At 34.9% G+C, this 19,457-nt stretch overlaps 1 protein-coding gene across 1 annotated transcript; it reads right to left on the reverse strand.

Annotated features, from left to right (window-relative positions):
- Positions 1 to 11,819: 11,819 nt before the first annotated feature.
- Positions 11,820 to 18,888, reverse strand: xkr9 (XK, Kell blood group complex subunit-related family, member 9). Its single transcript, XM_055182979.2, has 4 exons — positions 18,669 to 18,888; positions 16,295 to 16,695; positions 15,952 to 16,148; positions 11,820 to 12,496 (listed from the first exon to the last, which is right to left on the reverse strand). Exons 2-4 carry the CDS (start codon positions 16,597 to 16,599, stop codon positions 11,841 to 11,843), a joined length of 1,158 nt encoding a protein of 385 aa, XP_055038954.2. The 5' UTR covers positions 16,600 to 16,695; positions 18,669 to 18,888; the 3' UTR covers positions 11,820 to 11,840.
- Positions 18,889 to 19,457: the final 569 nt, after the last annotated feature.

Below are 19,457 nucleotides of genomic sequence, written 5' to 3' on the forward strand. Positions count from 1 at the left end.
TGCTTATGCGCGGCTCAGGACAGGAGAGAATCACACATCCCATTTCTCCCATCACCCTGTTCCTCGGCCCTAAGCGCATTTTATGTAGCTCTCCCGTCTAGTGCAGATGGGTTAAATATTACATCAAAGAGCCTTTAATGTTTCACAGTGCCTCTCGAGTTTCGTGGCTATATCGAGTTCAAAACTAGTGCACGGTGCATTTTAACAGTAGACTTAATGGATCGCAGTCCATAATCAGATTATCACCGGCTTAATGTAGAACAAATTTCACTACACCCGGCATCAAAGACGAGTCACACACTGTAAGTCCACATTGCATCTTTTTTATAATTCAGCGTTTAGACACGATCTGGACGCTGAAGGAGAGAGAGGGATGAGATATGACATGATCTTGATATAGGGCAGATACACGATAGACTTATAAAAAATAAAAGAAAACATCAGACTCTAAACCAGTTGCATATGTGCTTGATGTCTTCTTCCAAATGCTTTTTATGTTTTACTTTTATAGCTCCTTCACTGTCTGCATTTATCTGCAAGTTATTTCCTTTCACTGTCACTCCACAGGGTCATCCACATTTCAACAGGTCGTCACTCAAAATCTTCCCAAATGTGGCTTTCCTGTAGTTCATCCGAGCATGGTGATAGCAATACAAAGGTCAGGGGTTTGATTTTTAGGGAGCGCTTGCAGAGAATAATATGAAAGTTGTTTTGGGTAAAGGAATCTGCCCCACGCATTAATGTAAGTGTACACTGTCCAAATATAATGGTGAAAAAATGGTCCCAAGCTGTCACTGGGGCAGTACCATTTAAAAAGGTCCTAATACCATAGGTACAGATATGTATACATTTGGTTCTAATGTGGACCGTAGATGTACTATTATGTATCTTTGAGGTACTAATATGCACTCTTTGGTACCAATATGTACTTCTGAGGCAACTTTTTAGGTACAAAGGTGTACTTTTTGGAAGGGTACTGCCCCAGTGACGGCTAGGGATCTTTTTTGACAATGTTTGACAGTGTAATGTAAAAATAAATGAAAACAAATATATGACAGTATATCTAAGTTCATTTTAGTACCTCATAGGTATTCGTCCCAAAGAGTGCATATTAGTGCCAAATGTACACTGAAAAAAATTATTAATCTAACTTAAATATTTTTTTGAATGATAGAGCTAAAGTCAAAAAGCGTTAGGTTGTGCCCCGCTCTCCCCTACTGATGTAAAATCTATAGGTACAAAAGGTGTACTTGACAGCTAGGGGCCTTTTTTGACAATGTTTTTCTGACAGTGTAATGTAAATTATTGAAAGCGAATATATATAACAGTATCTAAAGAGTTCATTTTGGTACCTCAGAGGTACATGTTGGTCCCAAAGAGTGCATATTATTATCAAATGTACACTGTAAAAAAGACTTATTGGTTCAACTTAAGTTACAAACGTAAGTTACCTGGGGTGCGTTTCCCAAAAGCATCCTTAGCCAACGAACATCGTAAGTTCCATCGTTACTAACATCGTTCAAGGATTTGGTGTTTCCCGAAACCATTATTCAAACGAACATTCGCAAACTGCATCGCTAACTTGTGTCGTTGGAACGACAGCTCTTGACCTGTCGTTAGAAGCATCGTTCCTTGTTATTATCATATGTAGAGTGACGTTGATCATGCTTTTGAACAAAATAAGCAAAAAACATGTAGTACAGTCAATATCCATCATTCTAAATATATAACATTTTTATTTTACGTCTTTAAATTTGTGAACAGAATGAAAGCGCTGCATTTGAAAATTGTGCATGTGCGCAGGCCTACGAGCTTTAAGACCCTGGGGAATCCCTGGGAGGAGGGACGTTAGAGGGAACTTGAGCGTGAGTTAAATATCTTGAAAATAAACAACAGATAACTAAATCACGATAACAAAATCAGTCTTCCGATGCAATATATGTTATCTACAGCAATAATCTGACATTAAATAGATTTGCACAGATTAATTAGTACTTCACCTTCCACGTGACATCATCAACTACGTTGTCAAACCAACATCGTTCAAACGATGGATGTGCGACAAAGTTACTATGCTTTCGGGAAACAGTCGTGACAAGGTAGTTCGTTTCTTCAACGATGCATCGTACTATGGTTGTTCAGCAACCAGTTACGTCGTTGTTTGGGAAACGCACCCCAGGTTGCCTTAAAATTTTGAGTTCAATATGAAAATATATTTTTTTGGGTCACTGAATAGTTTTAAGTTGAATGAACACAAATTTTAAAGCTTACTTTTTTAGGTTGAACCAACAAATCTTTGTTTACAGTGTACATATCTGTATCTAAATGGTACAGTATAGGATCCTTTCAAAGGGTACTGCCCCAGTGACAACTTTTTTGACCATTTTTTTCTGACAGTTTATCATTTCCGCTTCAGATTCTGTCTTTGGTCTGTGAATGCAGGCGGTAGCGATGCTTGAAAACTTAGAACAGAGAAATGGACCTTGGCTTTGCTTCCAGCACTATTTTTAGAAGCAAACTGACACGTACCACATCGACCCACAGTTCATCAGTCTTGACTTCTTGGCCTATCTTTGCATAAGGAGAAATAAATTCACTCTGCTCTCTCAATTAAACTTCATTAGGGTATACAACAAAATGGCCAGACTATAATACTAAGCATTTATCATCGCTGCTGCCCAAAGATCAAGCTCATGGTGTAAATTCAAAACAAAACAAAAAATACCCTGCAATTGATGGCTTTCGTATCCAGGATGTTTTTGGAAGTTGGGCTATGATGTAAGAGAATAAACAGGAAGGTCTTATGTAGTCACGGTTAATCAAGACTGGCTTTCTTTTTCCATCGTGCTCCACACTGTACAGTTTCTCTCGCCAGTTCATACCTCATTCAAAATTTCTAATCTTGTTTAGATGTGGATCGCATGGACGTTCAACCTCAGAGGTCCGCGCGCGTAAAGAAACTCTGCCTTGTGCTTTTGGACCCGAGTCCTGGGCAAATAAACAGGCACGGAAATATCATCCATCTTGCTTGTGCTCTACAGGATCTTGCCCAACAAAAACACGGCTTCTGTTTTCTATCTGTGCGCGATGTGACTGGGGAAAAGCCAGGAGACACAGGGCCCTGTCGTGTGCCGCCCAGGCTGGCATCACTCTTGAAACACTAAACCAACATCGGCTAAATTAGGATTACACAAATTGGCTTTCCTCTGACTCACTCCTTCCTCTTTTAAGGTCACTGTTTGAGTGCTTGAGGTTCAGAGCGTTTGATGATGTGCAGTGACCAGGTTATCACTGCCGTTGTATTTTTGTGATTTTTTTTCCACAAATGTATCAAATGAAGCAAGTTCAGGAACGGGTGTATGTGAAGTGATGAGATGGACCATATGGGCATATGGCAGAGAACACCCCCCACCCTCTTGTATGTGAATCACTTCTGTGACTCTATGGCCATGATTACCATCAGTGACAACATACAGATCTTAAAGGGATAGTTCACCCCAAAAAATTAAAATGTTGTCATTATTTACTCACCCTCATGTCATTTAAACCCCCAATGTCTTTCTTTGTTCTTCAGAACCTAAACATTTTGTTGTTTAAAGGAAAACACCACCGTTTTTCAATATTTTACCATGTTCTTACCTCAACTTAACAAATTAATACATACCTATCTTTTTTTAATGCGTGCACTTTTAAACTTTGTACAGCACGACATGAATGTGTTAGCATTTAGCCTAGCCCCATTCATTCCTATGGCTCCAAACAGAGATGAATTTAGAAGCCACTAGACACATCCATGTTTTCCCTATTTAAAGACTGTTACATAAATAGTTACACGAGTAAGTATGGTGGCCCAAAATAAATCTTTTGTTTGGAACCATAAGAATGAATGGGGCTAGGCTAAATGCTAACACATTCACAAGGTGCTGTACAAAGTTAAAAAGTGCACGCATTAAAAAAAGATAGGTAGGTATTAATTCATCTAAGTTGAGGTAAAAACATAGTAAAATATTGAAAAACAGTGGTGTTTTCCTTTAAGCTGTTTTTGGATTTTTAACTGAAACAATGGCAACATCCACAGCAAGAAAGTGTGTGTCTTCAGGGCATTTAAAATATATGTCATTTTAATCAAGTTGATTTACTTTTTAACACTTTTGGGACATTTTGAAGCTTGAGGGTTTTCTGGTTACTGTATGAGTAGATGGTGACTGATGTAGTTACCATCCTGTCCCATAGAAACCAAAAAACCGTAACACTTAAAAAATTTATTCAGTGTTTGGCTTCTGAAGAACAAAGAAACACGTTAGGGGTTCAAATGACATAAGGTTGAGTTAATAACAAAAAAGTTTTATATTTCGGGTGAACTTTCCCTTTAAGACACATCAGATTCGTTTTAACTGAACACAGGATGTTTCCTGATTGCATCAAATTAAAGTTGTGGCAATGCGGTCAGTGACCTTCTCTGTTTTAGATCTGATAGAAATGTTGCTAACGTTTACCATTTTCAGAGTATTAAGTTCTTAATGTAGTGATTATATGGTATAAATAGGGGTTCAAGCACGAAGTGCTGAAACCCTATTGTATTTGTTAGTATTATTATTATTATTATTATTCTGCCATAAAACGAATCATGCAGACCAAACCGTAAGGCCTAGAAACATGACATTTTCCCAAATGGTAGGTCTCAATCGTGTGCGAATTTGACAGAGAATCAACACGATTGGCCTATAAGTGGCGCTATAGCGATGACAAACACGTTGATGCTCATAACTCCCGCAATTTTTGTCCAAATATTAAGTGCCTTATATCACTGAAATCACTGGATCAAGACAAGACAAACAAATTGTATATCTTAAATTTCATTTAAGTCCTTAAAAAAATTTCCGCTATTTAAAAATACATCATGATCATCACAATCAAAATACATCATGATCTGAAAATGTTACACACATGCAAACATGTTCAAAAGAATCTTTATTTACAAGATTAAAACAACAATCCTGGCAAAATAAACCCATAAACCTAGGTAGTTTTTAAAATTTTGATAATTTATATTATATGTCATGTCTAAGTTATGATGCAATCTCGAAGAGTTATATCTTCAAATTTGAATAAAATAAAGAAATTGAGGCTTGTTTATATGATTCAAACTTACAAGCCGCCAAACAACATCATAGAGACATGCTGGTTGGTTTATATAATTCATACTGGGTGTCAATATCCTAAAACCCGTGAACCCCGTTTCATCGTACGCACGTGCAATGACGCGATACGCCTCTGGTCCGAACTTTACTTCCGGTTTCAGTTTTTTTAATGGTCTGACTTAGCCTGGCTAACATCAGACCAGTCTCATAGAGAATGAGACGTGGTTTGGGAACCACATGCTAATTTTCTCGTATTTGAAGCGTGGTTTACGAATGCCCAGAGCCGTTTATTGGGCGCTACGAATGTCTACCAAATGCGTCTGTACGTAGCTCATAGCCAATCGTTTCAATTATACCATATGACGTATGTACAGCGACATAAATTCAAAAGTAAACGACTTTTATCGGGTACGTGTGCACACAGCTCAAAGCTATGCAACTAAACCTGTAGCTGTATATTGATATTGAAAAGCAACACATTTTAGTGGCACTGTGACAACCACAGTACAGGCATAATGACAATGATATTAATAAATACCACTTACCATTTATAAGTTAAATGTACTTGACGACGATAACTGCTTCGGTGTGTCGCATAGACGTCGTCATCATCTTGCTGCCCCTCCCCATTCTATGATTGGTTCTATTCTATTTCAGTGTGAATGAATTTGCGCGCAAGGCAGCATGGGGAAACCCAGGCTAGGTCTTACTAGTTGATAGACTAAACTTTTGAACAAATACCTCGTCGAAAATAACAAATGTTTTGGTTTCCTAGGTAATCTACGTGTTGTTTATTTAGCTTGTTTTATAAATAAACTACGTTTAAAGTACTTTAATGTTATTTATTCTTAGCGGAGTTTACCGGAAGTTACGTGCTGACCACGAAACTGCTGATACCGTCTATACGCTGCTTGCAGCTATTGGTGTTATTTTTACCATATGCCAGTGGCGGCTGGTGACTTCTTTTTTTGAAGCGCACGATGCGAAGTTCGTCACAAGGTGTATGTAGCTTGTCATGTGTGTGGTTCGTCATTTCAAAATATGTGTTCTGCACTTTGAGAGATCGTGTGTGCATCACGTGTCATGCCAAAATAAGTGCCTGCTGCCTTGAACTTGAACTTGAAAAGAGACGCTCGCGTGTGCCAGATACTCACACAATCTCATGCATAATCAGAGTTCACTGTTAAGGGAGTGTCTTGCATGTATTTAGCGAACGTGAGCGTCTCTTTTATCATAAACGGTTTTGACGCGTCTCCAGCAGGCACAAAACACGTGATGCACACAGGATCTCTCCACACGCATGACACATATTTTGGAAAAGGGAACCACACACGTGATAATCCGAACACTTATTTTGAATAAGCGCATCCTCGGAAGAGCAGTCACGAGCCGCCACTGCCATATACCCTTTGGATACGTACCAATTGCCATATTGTGATATTCTTAAAAGAACTATAAAGTCACTGTGATGGTACCTTTAAAAATACTGTATGTACTATTTTGGTACAGATATGTACGTTTGATGAACCAATATGCACCTTTTACTTACAAAAGTTTACTTTTTGAAAAGTTACCACCCTTGTGACAAATTTTTTACCTTATTTTTGAGAGTGTATCATCCAAATATCATGATATAGTAGATGTTACTGTTGATGTTAATCACACAAAAAAGTTGTTAAAAAAAACTGTTATTATCATTTTATGCATCATTCTGACATGGTAAGACCACAGGATGTTTTCGTAAGGCACTGATAAAGTCAAAGACTGTATTTAATGTTTCAATAATTGGATAGTTAAAATAACTCTGTGAACCTCCCTTTCATAATTTTTACCCCATCTGTTTCGTTTTTTCTCCTTTTAAACGGTATGTTGAAAACCAAATTGATTTACAAGCTCCACAATTCCTTGGAACGTCATTGTTCTGCTTATAAAAGCCGTATATTCTGCCAACAGAATTAACCTGAAATAACACATTCATAGTTTTATTTGGCCCACCAAGCAAAAAAAGGTAATCATCGATTAATGTGCTCATTCTAATGTAAACACTCTTTAAATGTAACATTGTTAATTATCATGAACAAATAAACCTATTTAGTGGAATGTACATTTTTATATTCCACTTGACATTTACAGAGCCAAGGGCACACATTTGTTCTCATTTATTGTGATCATTTATAAAATGCTTTAAAATAATAATTATTAATAAAATGAAAATACAAATTTTTCATTCAAACTAAACCAAATTGCATTATGCAGAAGAGCAAGGTTTACGTATTCACGCACACATGTGCAACTGTGTCTGCGTGTGTTCTTGCTCCTATATGTATGTGATCTTTAACATCTCATGAATGAATTCCAGGTGTGTGTATGTGTGGTTTGTGACAGCCCACCTCTGCGCAGGAGCGATGTGCTTCATCTCGAGTGCCGGGCTCTTTTTGTCTCGTTCCTTTGGCATATGAAAACAGGCAGTGTCAGGTCTCTGGTAATGACTGACCTCACCATAGCTTTGCAACAACACAGATTGCCTTTCCTCTCTCTACTGAACGTATGCCAACTGCAGCCCTGCCCAACAAAAATGTCCCTAAAAGAATCCCAGCTGCCATCAGTGCCATTGTTTAACCCTTGCACCTTTGCAACCCACTGCATGTGGACTTTATTTTGACAAAATACCTCCTGTTGTGCCACTCTGTGATCAGAAAGAACCCGATTGGATTGAATTAAACTTTCCTCTTTTGCCAATCTGTCACTGCCGTGCCTAATTTGTTAGTGTGTGTGTGCCGTGATTAAAGGACCTGCGGTGCCCAAATGTACTACATCCACTTCTCCAGTTTTCCCATTCCAGTGAATTCTTCAGCTATGAGACAAACCCCCCCAGTGTCAGAAACTAGACTGTATCTGTAGACATTTACAGATTGCTATTGCTGCTAATGTATCTGAGCTCGCTGCCACGAGTCAAGTCATAATAATTAAAGACACGCTGCATCTCAAGAGCACATTAATCATGCTTTATATAGACTTTGAAGCCCTAATGGAAAACAGCCACCCATACGGCTTTATTGTGCTTGTACAAATTGTGGTCGAGTCTATGCTGGTATGCCCCATTTCTGACTGGCTTTTACAGGAAATGGCAATAAGAAAAGCAAAAATAAACTGGAGTGAATCGGGGAGACAATCAGCGGTTATGCTGTCTTGATTGACTTACATCAGACAAAACAAAGCCTGATCTGAATGTGTGTGTGTGAGAGAGAAAGAGAGAGAGAGAGAGAGAGAGAGAGAGAGAGAGAGAGAGAGAGAGATATTAAAGTTAAATTAAGTTATTAAAGTTATTCTTTAATTAAATCTGTTCATACTGCTCATGCAGACATAATAGGATTCGTAATATAGCATGCTTACTTATTTAATGACTTATATAAATAATCTTAATTTAAATATGGCACTGGGTGTTTTAATTTCAGTGGTCTTTTATTAGTTTCCCCATAACAGATTACAAAATGTAAACTGGAAGATGATTTTTTTTATTTATTAGTTAATAGTATTATGAATGATTTTTTATTCATGAACATACAGTATATACCCCACCCCCTTTTTTATTAAAACTAGAACTAATACCAGTCAAATTTCAGCTTAAATAATTCTAGTTCCCTTATTTACAAATTATGAAAATAGTTTTTTAATTTTTTTTATTTTTATAATTTAGTCAGTTAAACGTAATAATTGAGTCAGTTAAAGGTACATGCACACCAGATTTCTTAAAAAATACATTTTTTATTATTTTTTATTTTTATAGTTAAAGGTACATGCACACCAGATATCTTTAAAAAAAATATTTTTTATAGTTAAAGGTACATGCACACCAGATTTCTTAAACAATTTTTTTTTATAGTTAAAGGTACATGCACACCAGATTTCTTAAAAAATAAATCGTAATAGAGCTTACTTATTTAATGACTTATATAGATAATCTCAATTTAAATATGGCACTGGATGTCGTAATTTCACTGGTCGTTTTATTAGTTTGCCCATAACAGATTATTATTATTTTTTTTTAAATTAGTTAATAGTATTATGAATGATGTTTTATCAGTGAACATACAGTATATACCCCAACCCCTTTTTTATTAAAACTAGAACCAACACAAATTGCTGTCAGATTTCAGCTTAAATAATTCTAGTTCCCTTATGTACAAATTATGAAAACAGTTTTTCAATGTTTTTTTTTTAAATAATTGAGTCAGTTAAAGGTAATAATTGAGTCAGTTAAAGGTACATGCACACCAGATTTCTTAAAAAATAAATCGTAATATAGCTTACTTATATAAATAATCTCAATTTAAATATGGCACTGGGTGTCGTAATTTCACTGGTCGTTTTATTAGTTTGCCCATAACAGATTATAAAATGTAAACTGGAAGATTATAAAATGTAAACTGGAAGATAGCAATGTAGTCAGTTAAAGGTACATGCACACCAGATTTCTTAAAAAATATATATTTTTAAAAAAATTATTAATTTTTTTATAATCTTTTAACTGACAATAAAAAAAATTTAGGAAATCTGGTGTGCATGTACCTTTAACTGACTACATTGCTATTCTTTAGGTAAATGTAAACTCAATATATGTTTTAACTGGAGCACAGTTTTAACCATTTAGTATGTTTTGCTCCACATTTAAAACTATTGTCTTTATCAAGTATACAAATAAAGCAATTACCTTTCCATTTCCAGTTCTCCTAAATGTATGCAAAAGCTTAGAAGTTAAATTATCTCACCCATAAAATGTAATTGTTACTTTTGCATGCAACATTAGTAGTCTGAAATTATATAGACCAATGCATTTATTATGAAAGGGGTAAGATATTTTGTTTGGTAATAAAATGGTAGAACGTGTCCTGTACTACATCAATCATCTGTTGAAGACTCGTGCATGCAAAATGTTAAAGAACGTGTGCAAAAGCCAAAAAGTTATAAATGCCCTGAAAATAGAGCACAGCCCATAACTCTAACCTCAATATAATCCATTTATTTCACCACATACGAAAATGTGTTTAAACGTAGGGTATGCAAATGGAATTTAAACATTTATGTGTGTCTATGTATACATGAACTGAATAAAAGGCAAATGTAGCAATGCAAACTGCTAAAAAAATACTTGTGTTTATTTGAAAAGCTACTGCTGTGAAAGAAATCTCAATATTGCACAACATTTTGATGGTAGTGAAAACAGCATTGGATTGGTTTGTTATCTTTAAATTAGCTCTGAAACAGGTGATCTGCGTATGATCTCTCAGCCTCACATTTGATCTGTTTGACATATGTACACACAGTTGCGGTACATTAAAGTTGCATTAAAATAACACTGTTAAAACCCATTTTATTTTGGATCATGTTTCCTACTTTTTTCCCTAAATTATAACTGTGTTAAAATGGAATTTTAAATGTTGTTTTATGTGGCCTATACTAAAATCATAGGCTGACAATTATAGAAAGAATTATTTTACAAAAGTTAACATTTAAAATTTTTTGGATCAACAGTGCCATCTTGTGTTACTTTGTGGTGATTATGTCAACAACAGGAAATTGATGATAGGAGAATGAAATGAACTAAAGGCACAGCACCAGAAAGATTATTAAACATTTTACAGATTCAGTAAAACCTATATGGTTCATATGTAAAAACAGATATGTCTTCCTTTAGCAGCTTTTAAAGCTTTTGGTATCACTTTACAATAAGGTTGCATTTGTTAACATTAGTAAAAGCAAACATGAACTAACAATGATCAATATAGTATACCATTTAGTATTCTTGTTAATGTTAGCTAATATCAATACAGTTGCTCATGTTGGCTCATGGTGCATTAACCAATTACAGCTCAAAGATTGTGGGCGATCCTAGCAAATGTAGCTGATGCACTGTAAAAAGAAAATGCAGCGTTTTTGTCAAATCAACATATCTTTTAATGTTATTTTAACTTAAAATATTAAGTTTCAACTTGATTTATAAGTTATGTCAACTTTTCACAAGCCAAAACTTAAAAGTTGTTAAACCAAGTTGTTTTTACTTCATGCTGCATTTTTACAACTTTTTATTTTAATTAATATATTCATATTATGCTGAAATAAATGCTGAAAATAACATGAACTAATAAATGCTGTAGAATTTTTTGTTCATGTTAGCTAATGCATTTACTAATGTTAAAAAAATAATACAAAATTATTGTAAAAGTGTCATCAGTTTTTTATAGCTTAGACCCCCTGTTTGTAATCCATCAGTTCCAGTGCATAATGTATTCATCGGGCAAAGATTAATCGCGATTAATCGCATACAAATTAAAAGTGCATTTTTGCTTAATATATGTGTGTGTACTGTTGTGTGTGTTCATTAAGTGTATTTAAACACACACATACACACACACACACACACATACAAATATACATTTCAGAACATTTTTATTTATATATCCATTTTTATTGTTAAAATATAATATAGAATATATAAAAATATAAATAAATATATATACACATGTAAATGTTTCTTAAAAACATACATGAATCTGTGTGTATTTATATATACATAATAATTACAGCACACACTAATATGTTATGCAAAAAAATCATTAAAAAAAATATTTTGTATGCGATTAATCGCGATAAATCTTTGCCCATAAAATATGTAAAAAATATATATATATAATAAAATCATCACATTTGTAAAAAACGATCTAAACGTGTTTTTGGTGCCCTCTCCACCGGTGCTTGCTCGACTCCTTGCTCCACCTGAATTCCATCAACCTCATCTGGTACTCTGATTTCACCTGGGGGATGCATGAGACTGTAGTAAAGTCCCAGAAAACCCAGTCCCATCGAATTTGAGAAAAAAATAAAAAATATGATTGGCAAGAAATAGTCTGTAACCTGAGATGCCGGCTTGAACAGAGACAACATAATGGGTGCAGCAAGGTTTTGACTCGTACTGAGGACGTAATACACCGTCATGTGTTTTTTGGTCTTTTCCCCTTTGATATTAAAGAAGGTGAAAACTAGGATCACTCCAACAGTGGCTCGATAAAGATGTTCAAGTCGCTGCGAAGTGCAAAAGTCAGTCTTTTGTATGTAACCCCAGATTGTTCCCAGTAGCCAGATGAAGGCCATTCCAATAGTGCTGAAAGTGGAAATCATGATGAAGATGGTGAGGCTGAGGATTCGAGGGGTTATGGTGAATATTTTATAGAGCAGATAGACGGCTGTGGGGATTCCAGCAGGCATCTCGTTGACCTGAGTTAGGGAACGCCGGAAACAGCGGCGATAATCCACCGTGGCCCAAGCTATGTTGAGAAAAGACATAGCCATGCTGATATCTAAAAGAGATGTTTTACAACTTAGATTACTGATCAGTTACAAAGTTTAAATGTTTAGAGTTTATGATGATGGCCTTAAGAAACATTTACAAAACTATTTGAAAAATAAATGTACGTAGGTGGCTCGTTAGTCGTGAGTGCTCATTTGAGGGGCGAAAATTCTATATATGTGTTTGGAGTGTCATGTGTGCTGCTTGTGTTTTCAAAATATGTGTTTTTTACGCATGTGGTTATGCGAGTATCTGGCAAACATGAGCGTCTCTTTTATCATAAACCCTTTAGACGCGTCTGCAGCATGCAGGCACTTATTTTGACAAGACAAGTGATGCACATAGGTTCACTCGATGCGCAGAACACATATTTTGAAATGACAAACCAAACACATGACGGGGTACATACAGTGGATATAAAAAGTCTAAACACCCCTGTTAAAAATGGCAGGTTTTTGTGATCTAAAAAACGAAAACAAGACGAATCACTCTGGAACCTGCTCCAACCCGACTCAGCACCTCCAACCCATATACCAAAGTCAACAACAACAAGAAAACTCCTGTGGTGAAAAAATGGCAAGCAAAGCCGCACAACAACCAGGCTGCACAAGTGCGCACACCCTTAAACTAAAACTTAGTTTAAGCACCTTTAGATTTTATCACAGCATTCAATCTTAATGGGTATGTGTCAATCAATTTAACACTTTTTGAATTTGCAATATTTTGCCATTTCTCCTTGCAATAGCATTTTAAATCTGTCAAATTGGTTGGGTGTCTCCTGTGCACAGCTCTCTTCAGATCACCCCATAGATTTTGGATGGGATTTAGATCCGGACTCTTGCTGGGCCTTTCCAAAACCTTGATCTTGTTTTGGTGAAGTAATTCCTCTGTTGATTAGATGTGTGCTTTGTGTCATTGTCATGCTGTAAGGTGAAATTTCTCTTCATCTTAAGTGTTTTGGCAGAAGCTTTAAGGTTTTGGGCCAAAATTAACAGGTATTTGGAGCTATTCATTATTCTATCTACCCTAATTAAAAACCCCAGTTCCAGCCGAAGAAAAGCAGCCACAAAGTATGATGCTGTCACCTTCATGCTTTACTTTGGGCATGGTGTTCATTTGGTGATGTGATGTGGGTTTTATTGCACCAAACATATATTTTGGTATAACGGCCCAAGTTCAACTTTGGTCTCAATGGACTATAATACATTATTCCACATGGATTGGGATATAGAAATATTTGTTTTTACAAACTTTAGATGGACTTGATAATATTTTTGGTTAAAAAATGCTTATAGCCCAAACATGAAGAATTCAGGAGATTTTTGTCACATGTAGGGAGCAAAAAGTACTTGCCAGATATTGTTACAATTCTTTTAATGTTGCTGTAGCACTCTTGGCAGCCTTCCTTACCTTTTTTTCCTGGTTTTCTCATAAATTTTAGGTGTATGCCCTGGTCTTAGTAATGTCAATGTTGTGCCATATTTTTTCCACTTGTTGATTATTGTTTTTACATGCTCCATGGTATATTCAGTGTCTTGGAAATGTTTTTAATCCTCTGTTGATTAAGATTTTTCAACAATGGGATCATGTACCTGCTGAGTAAGCTCTACACAGACAATGGCTTTTTCAGTGGGATGATACTTAAAAAAAATCCTTTAGAACCAGGCACACTTCATTAATAGTTAAAAAGTTATTTTAATTGATGACAGGTATGTACTACTTCATATTTAACTTAAGTCTAAATGTGACTGGTTGCTTCTGAACACTGCCACAATCACTATTGTTAAAGGGTGTGTACACTTATGCAACCTGGTTATTGTACAACTTTACTTGCCATTTTTTCACCACAGAATTATTCTTAATGTTTTTTACTTTAATATATAGGTTTGAAGTAGGGAATTAAGTTGGAACAGGTTCCAAAATGATTCGTCTTGGTTTCATTTTATAAATCACAAAAACATGCTATTTAAAAAGGGGTGTGTAGACTTTTTATATCCACTGTACATGTTGTGAAGAACTTCGCATCAAGCGCCCTCGCAAAAGAAGTCACCGGCCGCCACTGGTAGAAAGATTGTTTAACCGAGATAAAACATTACAAGATAATCAAGCAGGAAGGGGGAGCCCCATTGACGTCCATAGAAAGAGAAATTATACTATGGAAGTAAATGGTGCTCAAAATTTGATTACAAACATTGCTCAAAATATCTTTGTGTAGAGCAGAACAAAGAAATGTATACAGATTTGAAGAACCTGTGGGCAAGTGAATCATGACAGAAGTTTCATCTTTGGGTGAACTATCCCTTTCATATGACAAAATGTATTCGGACATTTTCTTACGGCAAAAAAAAATATAAATATTTTTTAATATATTTCAAAATATACGAAAAATGGCCAAAAATATATTTGCTGAAGTATATTTTGGAATATGTTTACAAAAATATATTTTGCATTGATATATTTTGTGGCCTTTTTTGTATATTTTGAAATAAATAATAATAAAAAATAAATAAATGAAGAGTTTTTAACATTTTTGTCAAAACATGTTTATTATTATGTTATCATGTTATTATGGTGCTACTTAGCTGTATTTTTTTTTAAGTTATGAAGGTTTAAATCAAAATAAACCAACTGCAGTTGAATTGATATTAATTTGAATGCACAACCAAAAAACGAGATTTCTGAAAAATAAAAAAAAACGGAACGAAACTCTTCAAATGTTAAACCTTTAAAAATATATTTAGTCCTCCATATATTTAATTCCAAGGTAATATATTCACGTCAAAATGGAAGAAAAATTTTATTTATGTTACAGAAATGCAGACAGTTTTAAATAGGTTAAAAATAAATATATTTATTATATATATATATATATATATATATATATATATAATTAATTATTAAGCATGTATTTCAATTATATTTTGGCAAAGAATACATTTTGCCATATGGGATGTAAAATTAGAAATGTATTTGATTGAAATTGTTGATATATGAAGGTTAAAACAAAATATATTTTCAAAATTTAAAAATATATTCAATTGAGCATTACTTTCTACAAAATGTATTTAGCCTATATTTAAAATATTTTTTTTGTCAGAGAAATGTTTTTTTTTTGTTGTTTGTTTGTTTTGTTTTTTTGCTGTATTTTGGTATTTTTTGCTGTATTTCTTTGCAGTGTTTGGTAAACTGTGAACCCGAGGGAATCTTTACTTCAGAAATACACTGAAAATTACCTTTGGACTAATTGTTTAAAAGCCATTGCAAACATGACCTGAGGTTAGATATTGGCCAGTTTGTTTGATAGTTTATGGTCTATTGATTTTAACATTCATACATTTTCAAGTTTGGCTTAAGATTGGCCAGAAACAAGTGTCTAAAAATGTGTTTTACATTTCTTGTCTCAAAAGGAATGAATTCCTAGATTTACACTGCAAAGATTTGTGATTTAATCTGTGTAGGACTCACATTGTAAAGTGGAGCGATGGTTGTGCTCCAGTATGATAAAGAGTTGCAGAACAAGTTGAGGAACACTTTCAAGGAAAGTCTCGAACAAGCGGAGCATGCTCAGATCTGTAGCTAGGGCGAAAAGACGTAACTGCACATCCTCTTGAGTCTGGCCTAATCTCAGGGCATTGAAACTCCTCTTCAACAAATGATGATACCTTACAGTAACAGAGAGATAAGAAGACATGTGTAAATATTTGCATGATCTTGATATGTATCAAAATCTTCCAATGCCTGGCTTTAATCCAATGTGATCAATGTAGTCATGTTCTGAAATGAGCTAGCAGATTGTGTCAGACGTTACCTTGTGAAAATGCCAATCTGTAGTACATGTATCCCAATCAGATGTCCAGTCGATAGAGGCCTGTTGCCTTCTTCATAATTATTATTTTTTTGGTCATCTTTAAACCATGCATAACTAAATATCTGTATGCACAAAGATCCGCTAACTATGAACACGAGAGTAAGTATAGCCCAGATGACATGTCCTCTCTTGAAATACTGCACAGTTAATAAAAAATCCGATATAATGTCTCCTAAATAAAAAAATAGTCCAATAATGGTGCACAGCCACCGGAATGTGGTGAAACCTCCTCCAGTTGATATCATGACTGTGTTTCATTGAATCTTGATGGCATGTTTTCCATGTTACTGCTGAATATGCCGAAAGACATTTGGTTGCTGCCAACAGACGGTGGACTTATCCTGTCAATATCATAAGCAAAGAATATAAGCAAAGAGACTAGCCATAAGGAAATGAATACATTTATAATTGGGCGGTTTCCCAGACAGGGCTTAGGCGTAGTCCCAGACTAACTTAAATGTTAGTGTGGTCTTGATTGAAAACTACTGGCTCTGACATATCTTAAAATATATAAGTGCAAGTGTTGTGTCTGAAGATGCACACCAGAAATGTTTATTTATAAATTATGCTTTTAAAAATGACTTAAATATCCTAATTTAACTAAGGCCTAGTCCTGGTTTAAGATAATCTTATTGGGGTGGTTTCCCGGACAGGGATTATCTTAAACCAGGACTAGCCTTAATTTAATTAGGAAATATAACTTGTTTTATCAAACATGCCTTACTGAAAACATTACTTGTGTGCATTTTGAGGCAAAACAAAGGTACGGATCTATTTTAAAGGTGACATAGAATGATTGAACAGGGTATTTATCCTTGTTCTGTGATGTGACATGTAGACACAAAAATTTTTTGTTTGGGTCTGTAATGCCTTAGAAGCTTCCTAAAAACCTCTCTCAGGTAGCTCTATTAGGGTGGGGGATTTCAAACAAGTGATTTTGGCTCCCCCTACTGGCTTAACTTGCAATCTCATTACTGATTGGCTGACTTTGCTGCCACTCAAAAAATGTAGCCAATTATTTTAAAGTGGAGGGGCAGTTAGATGCCTGTGATGTCATAAGCATCAGTTTTTCAGATTGGGCTGTTTTCTGGCTGACATTTCTAAAAGAGGAATTTCTATGAGACTGAGATGTTTAGCATGTTTTGCACCTTTTGTATGTTTGTGAATGTGGGTAGACTACCATTATTCAACAAAGACAAGGTAAAATGGTTTTTCATTCTCTGTCCCCTTTAAGATATGTCATTGCAAGTTGTTTTCAGTTTGAACACCTCTTACATTGATTTTAGTCTAGGAGTAGTCTAATCCCTGTCCGGAAAACTGCCCCTTAAAGGTCAACTGAATTAATGATCTACATAAAATCATCCAAACATTCTGCAAAAATATAACCTTGATATCTTAAACTTAATATACTGACTCTGAGTAAGGTAATGTAAAAGATTGAAATAAAAGTAAAATCGGTGACTGAAAGCAAACTTATCTTATAACATTTAAGGGGTGGTTTCCCAGACAGGGATTAGCTTAAGCCAGGACTAGGTCTTAGTTAAATTAGGATATTTAAGTCATTTTTAAAAGCATAACTTATAAACAAACATTACTGATGTGCATCTTCAGACACAACACTCGCACTGAAATATTTTAAGATATGTCAGAGCAAGTTATTTTCGTTCAAGACAACATTAACATTTAAGCAGTATGTCTGGGTTTAGGCTTAACACCTGTGTGGGAATCTGCCCTTAAGAGACTTTAGTGCCTGAATTTCACAGACGGTCACATATGTATGCTTTGCTATTCTGTTGCTATGGACTTTGTCTATAGCAGACTAATCACAAGATTGATAATCGAATGAATTCACTATGTCAGTAACTGCTGTCCTTATCCAAGGAGATTATGTAATGTGTAAAACTGTGTAACAGATTACCACAACTGTCCCATGCCTGTTTGTACATCTAGCAATGTTTCCAAAAACAATCACTTATGTAATATTCAACATTCCACAGTGAATGAAATGTTATAAAAATCTTTATAAAGAGACTTGTCTGTCATCTCATCTGTCTGTGAAATTGGTTAAAAGTAGTATTGCCAAGTAAATACGATTACATACATACAATACAATTTGTCAATACTGTCATATTGTAATAAACAGACCTTTAATATATTAAAACCTTACAATACAGTGCTTAACAATGTTTAGTTTATATGTATTTGTTGAGACAAGTCATAAACCACAAAATACCAGAGTGTGACATAAAATCAATACATTTAGTTTCAGTATATAGCTATAAGGAAATGTTATTCCATTAAAATGTAAGCTTACCTTGGACTTCATTCTTTGGCTTATTCACTTCAGCAGTGACGATCAGACAGTGTGTGATTTCTTAAAATTCAGCTGACAGAACCACAAAACCACACCCTTCCTGACTGTACTTATCCTACAGTTAATGTGTGAGGTAAAACACACCCATGTGCCTTTGTACGTATATGTGTGACAACAAGCATTTAATCTCTGCTACCTTTTTAAAAGCAGAAGAAGAAGAGTTGCTCTTACTGTTCTCCTCTGAACTTTTTAGTTCCTCTCAAACCAGGAAACAGTAATTGCACATTCTGAGCATTGCTTAGATCTTGATCTAAACAAGTTCGTGAAACTGTCATGAAATCTGATCACTGTGTGGTTATGGCTGCATTGTTTTAAAAATGAAACTAGGAAATTTTTGGCAATGGTATGCCTATGTACATGTTCCAGCGAATGTGTTTTTGTGTAATGTAACATTATTAATCAATCTGCAGTGGTAAAAATGTACCTTCTTGGTTTCATTTAATATCACGTATTCATAAATTTTTTATGTAAATAAATTTCAATATAATGTTTTATAATTTAATATAATGTAAATTATGGTGTTCCTCCAGTTCAGTGATTAAAACATTGTGTTTGCAGCACAAAGGTCATGGGTTAAATCCCTAGGGAACCGCCTACTGATAGTATATAATGTAGCTTTAATGCACTGTAAGTCACCATGCATAAAAGTCTGCCAAATGCATAATTGTACCTGAAAAGAGAATTGCAACCATTGTCATTTAATTTTACTTAATTTATTATAGCTAAATT

Source organism: Misgurnus anguillicaudatus, chromosome 25, assembly GCF_027580225.2.
Source record: "Misgurnus anguillicaudatus chromosome 25, ASM2758022v2, whole genome shotgun sequence".
Classification (NCBI taxonomy): domain Eukaryota; kingdom Metazoa; phylum Chordata; class Actinopteri; order Cypriniformes; family Cobitidae; genus Misgurnus; species Misgurnus anguillicaudatus.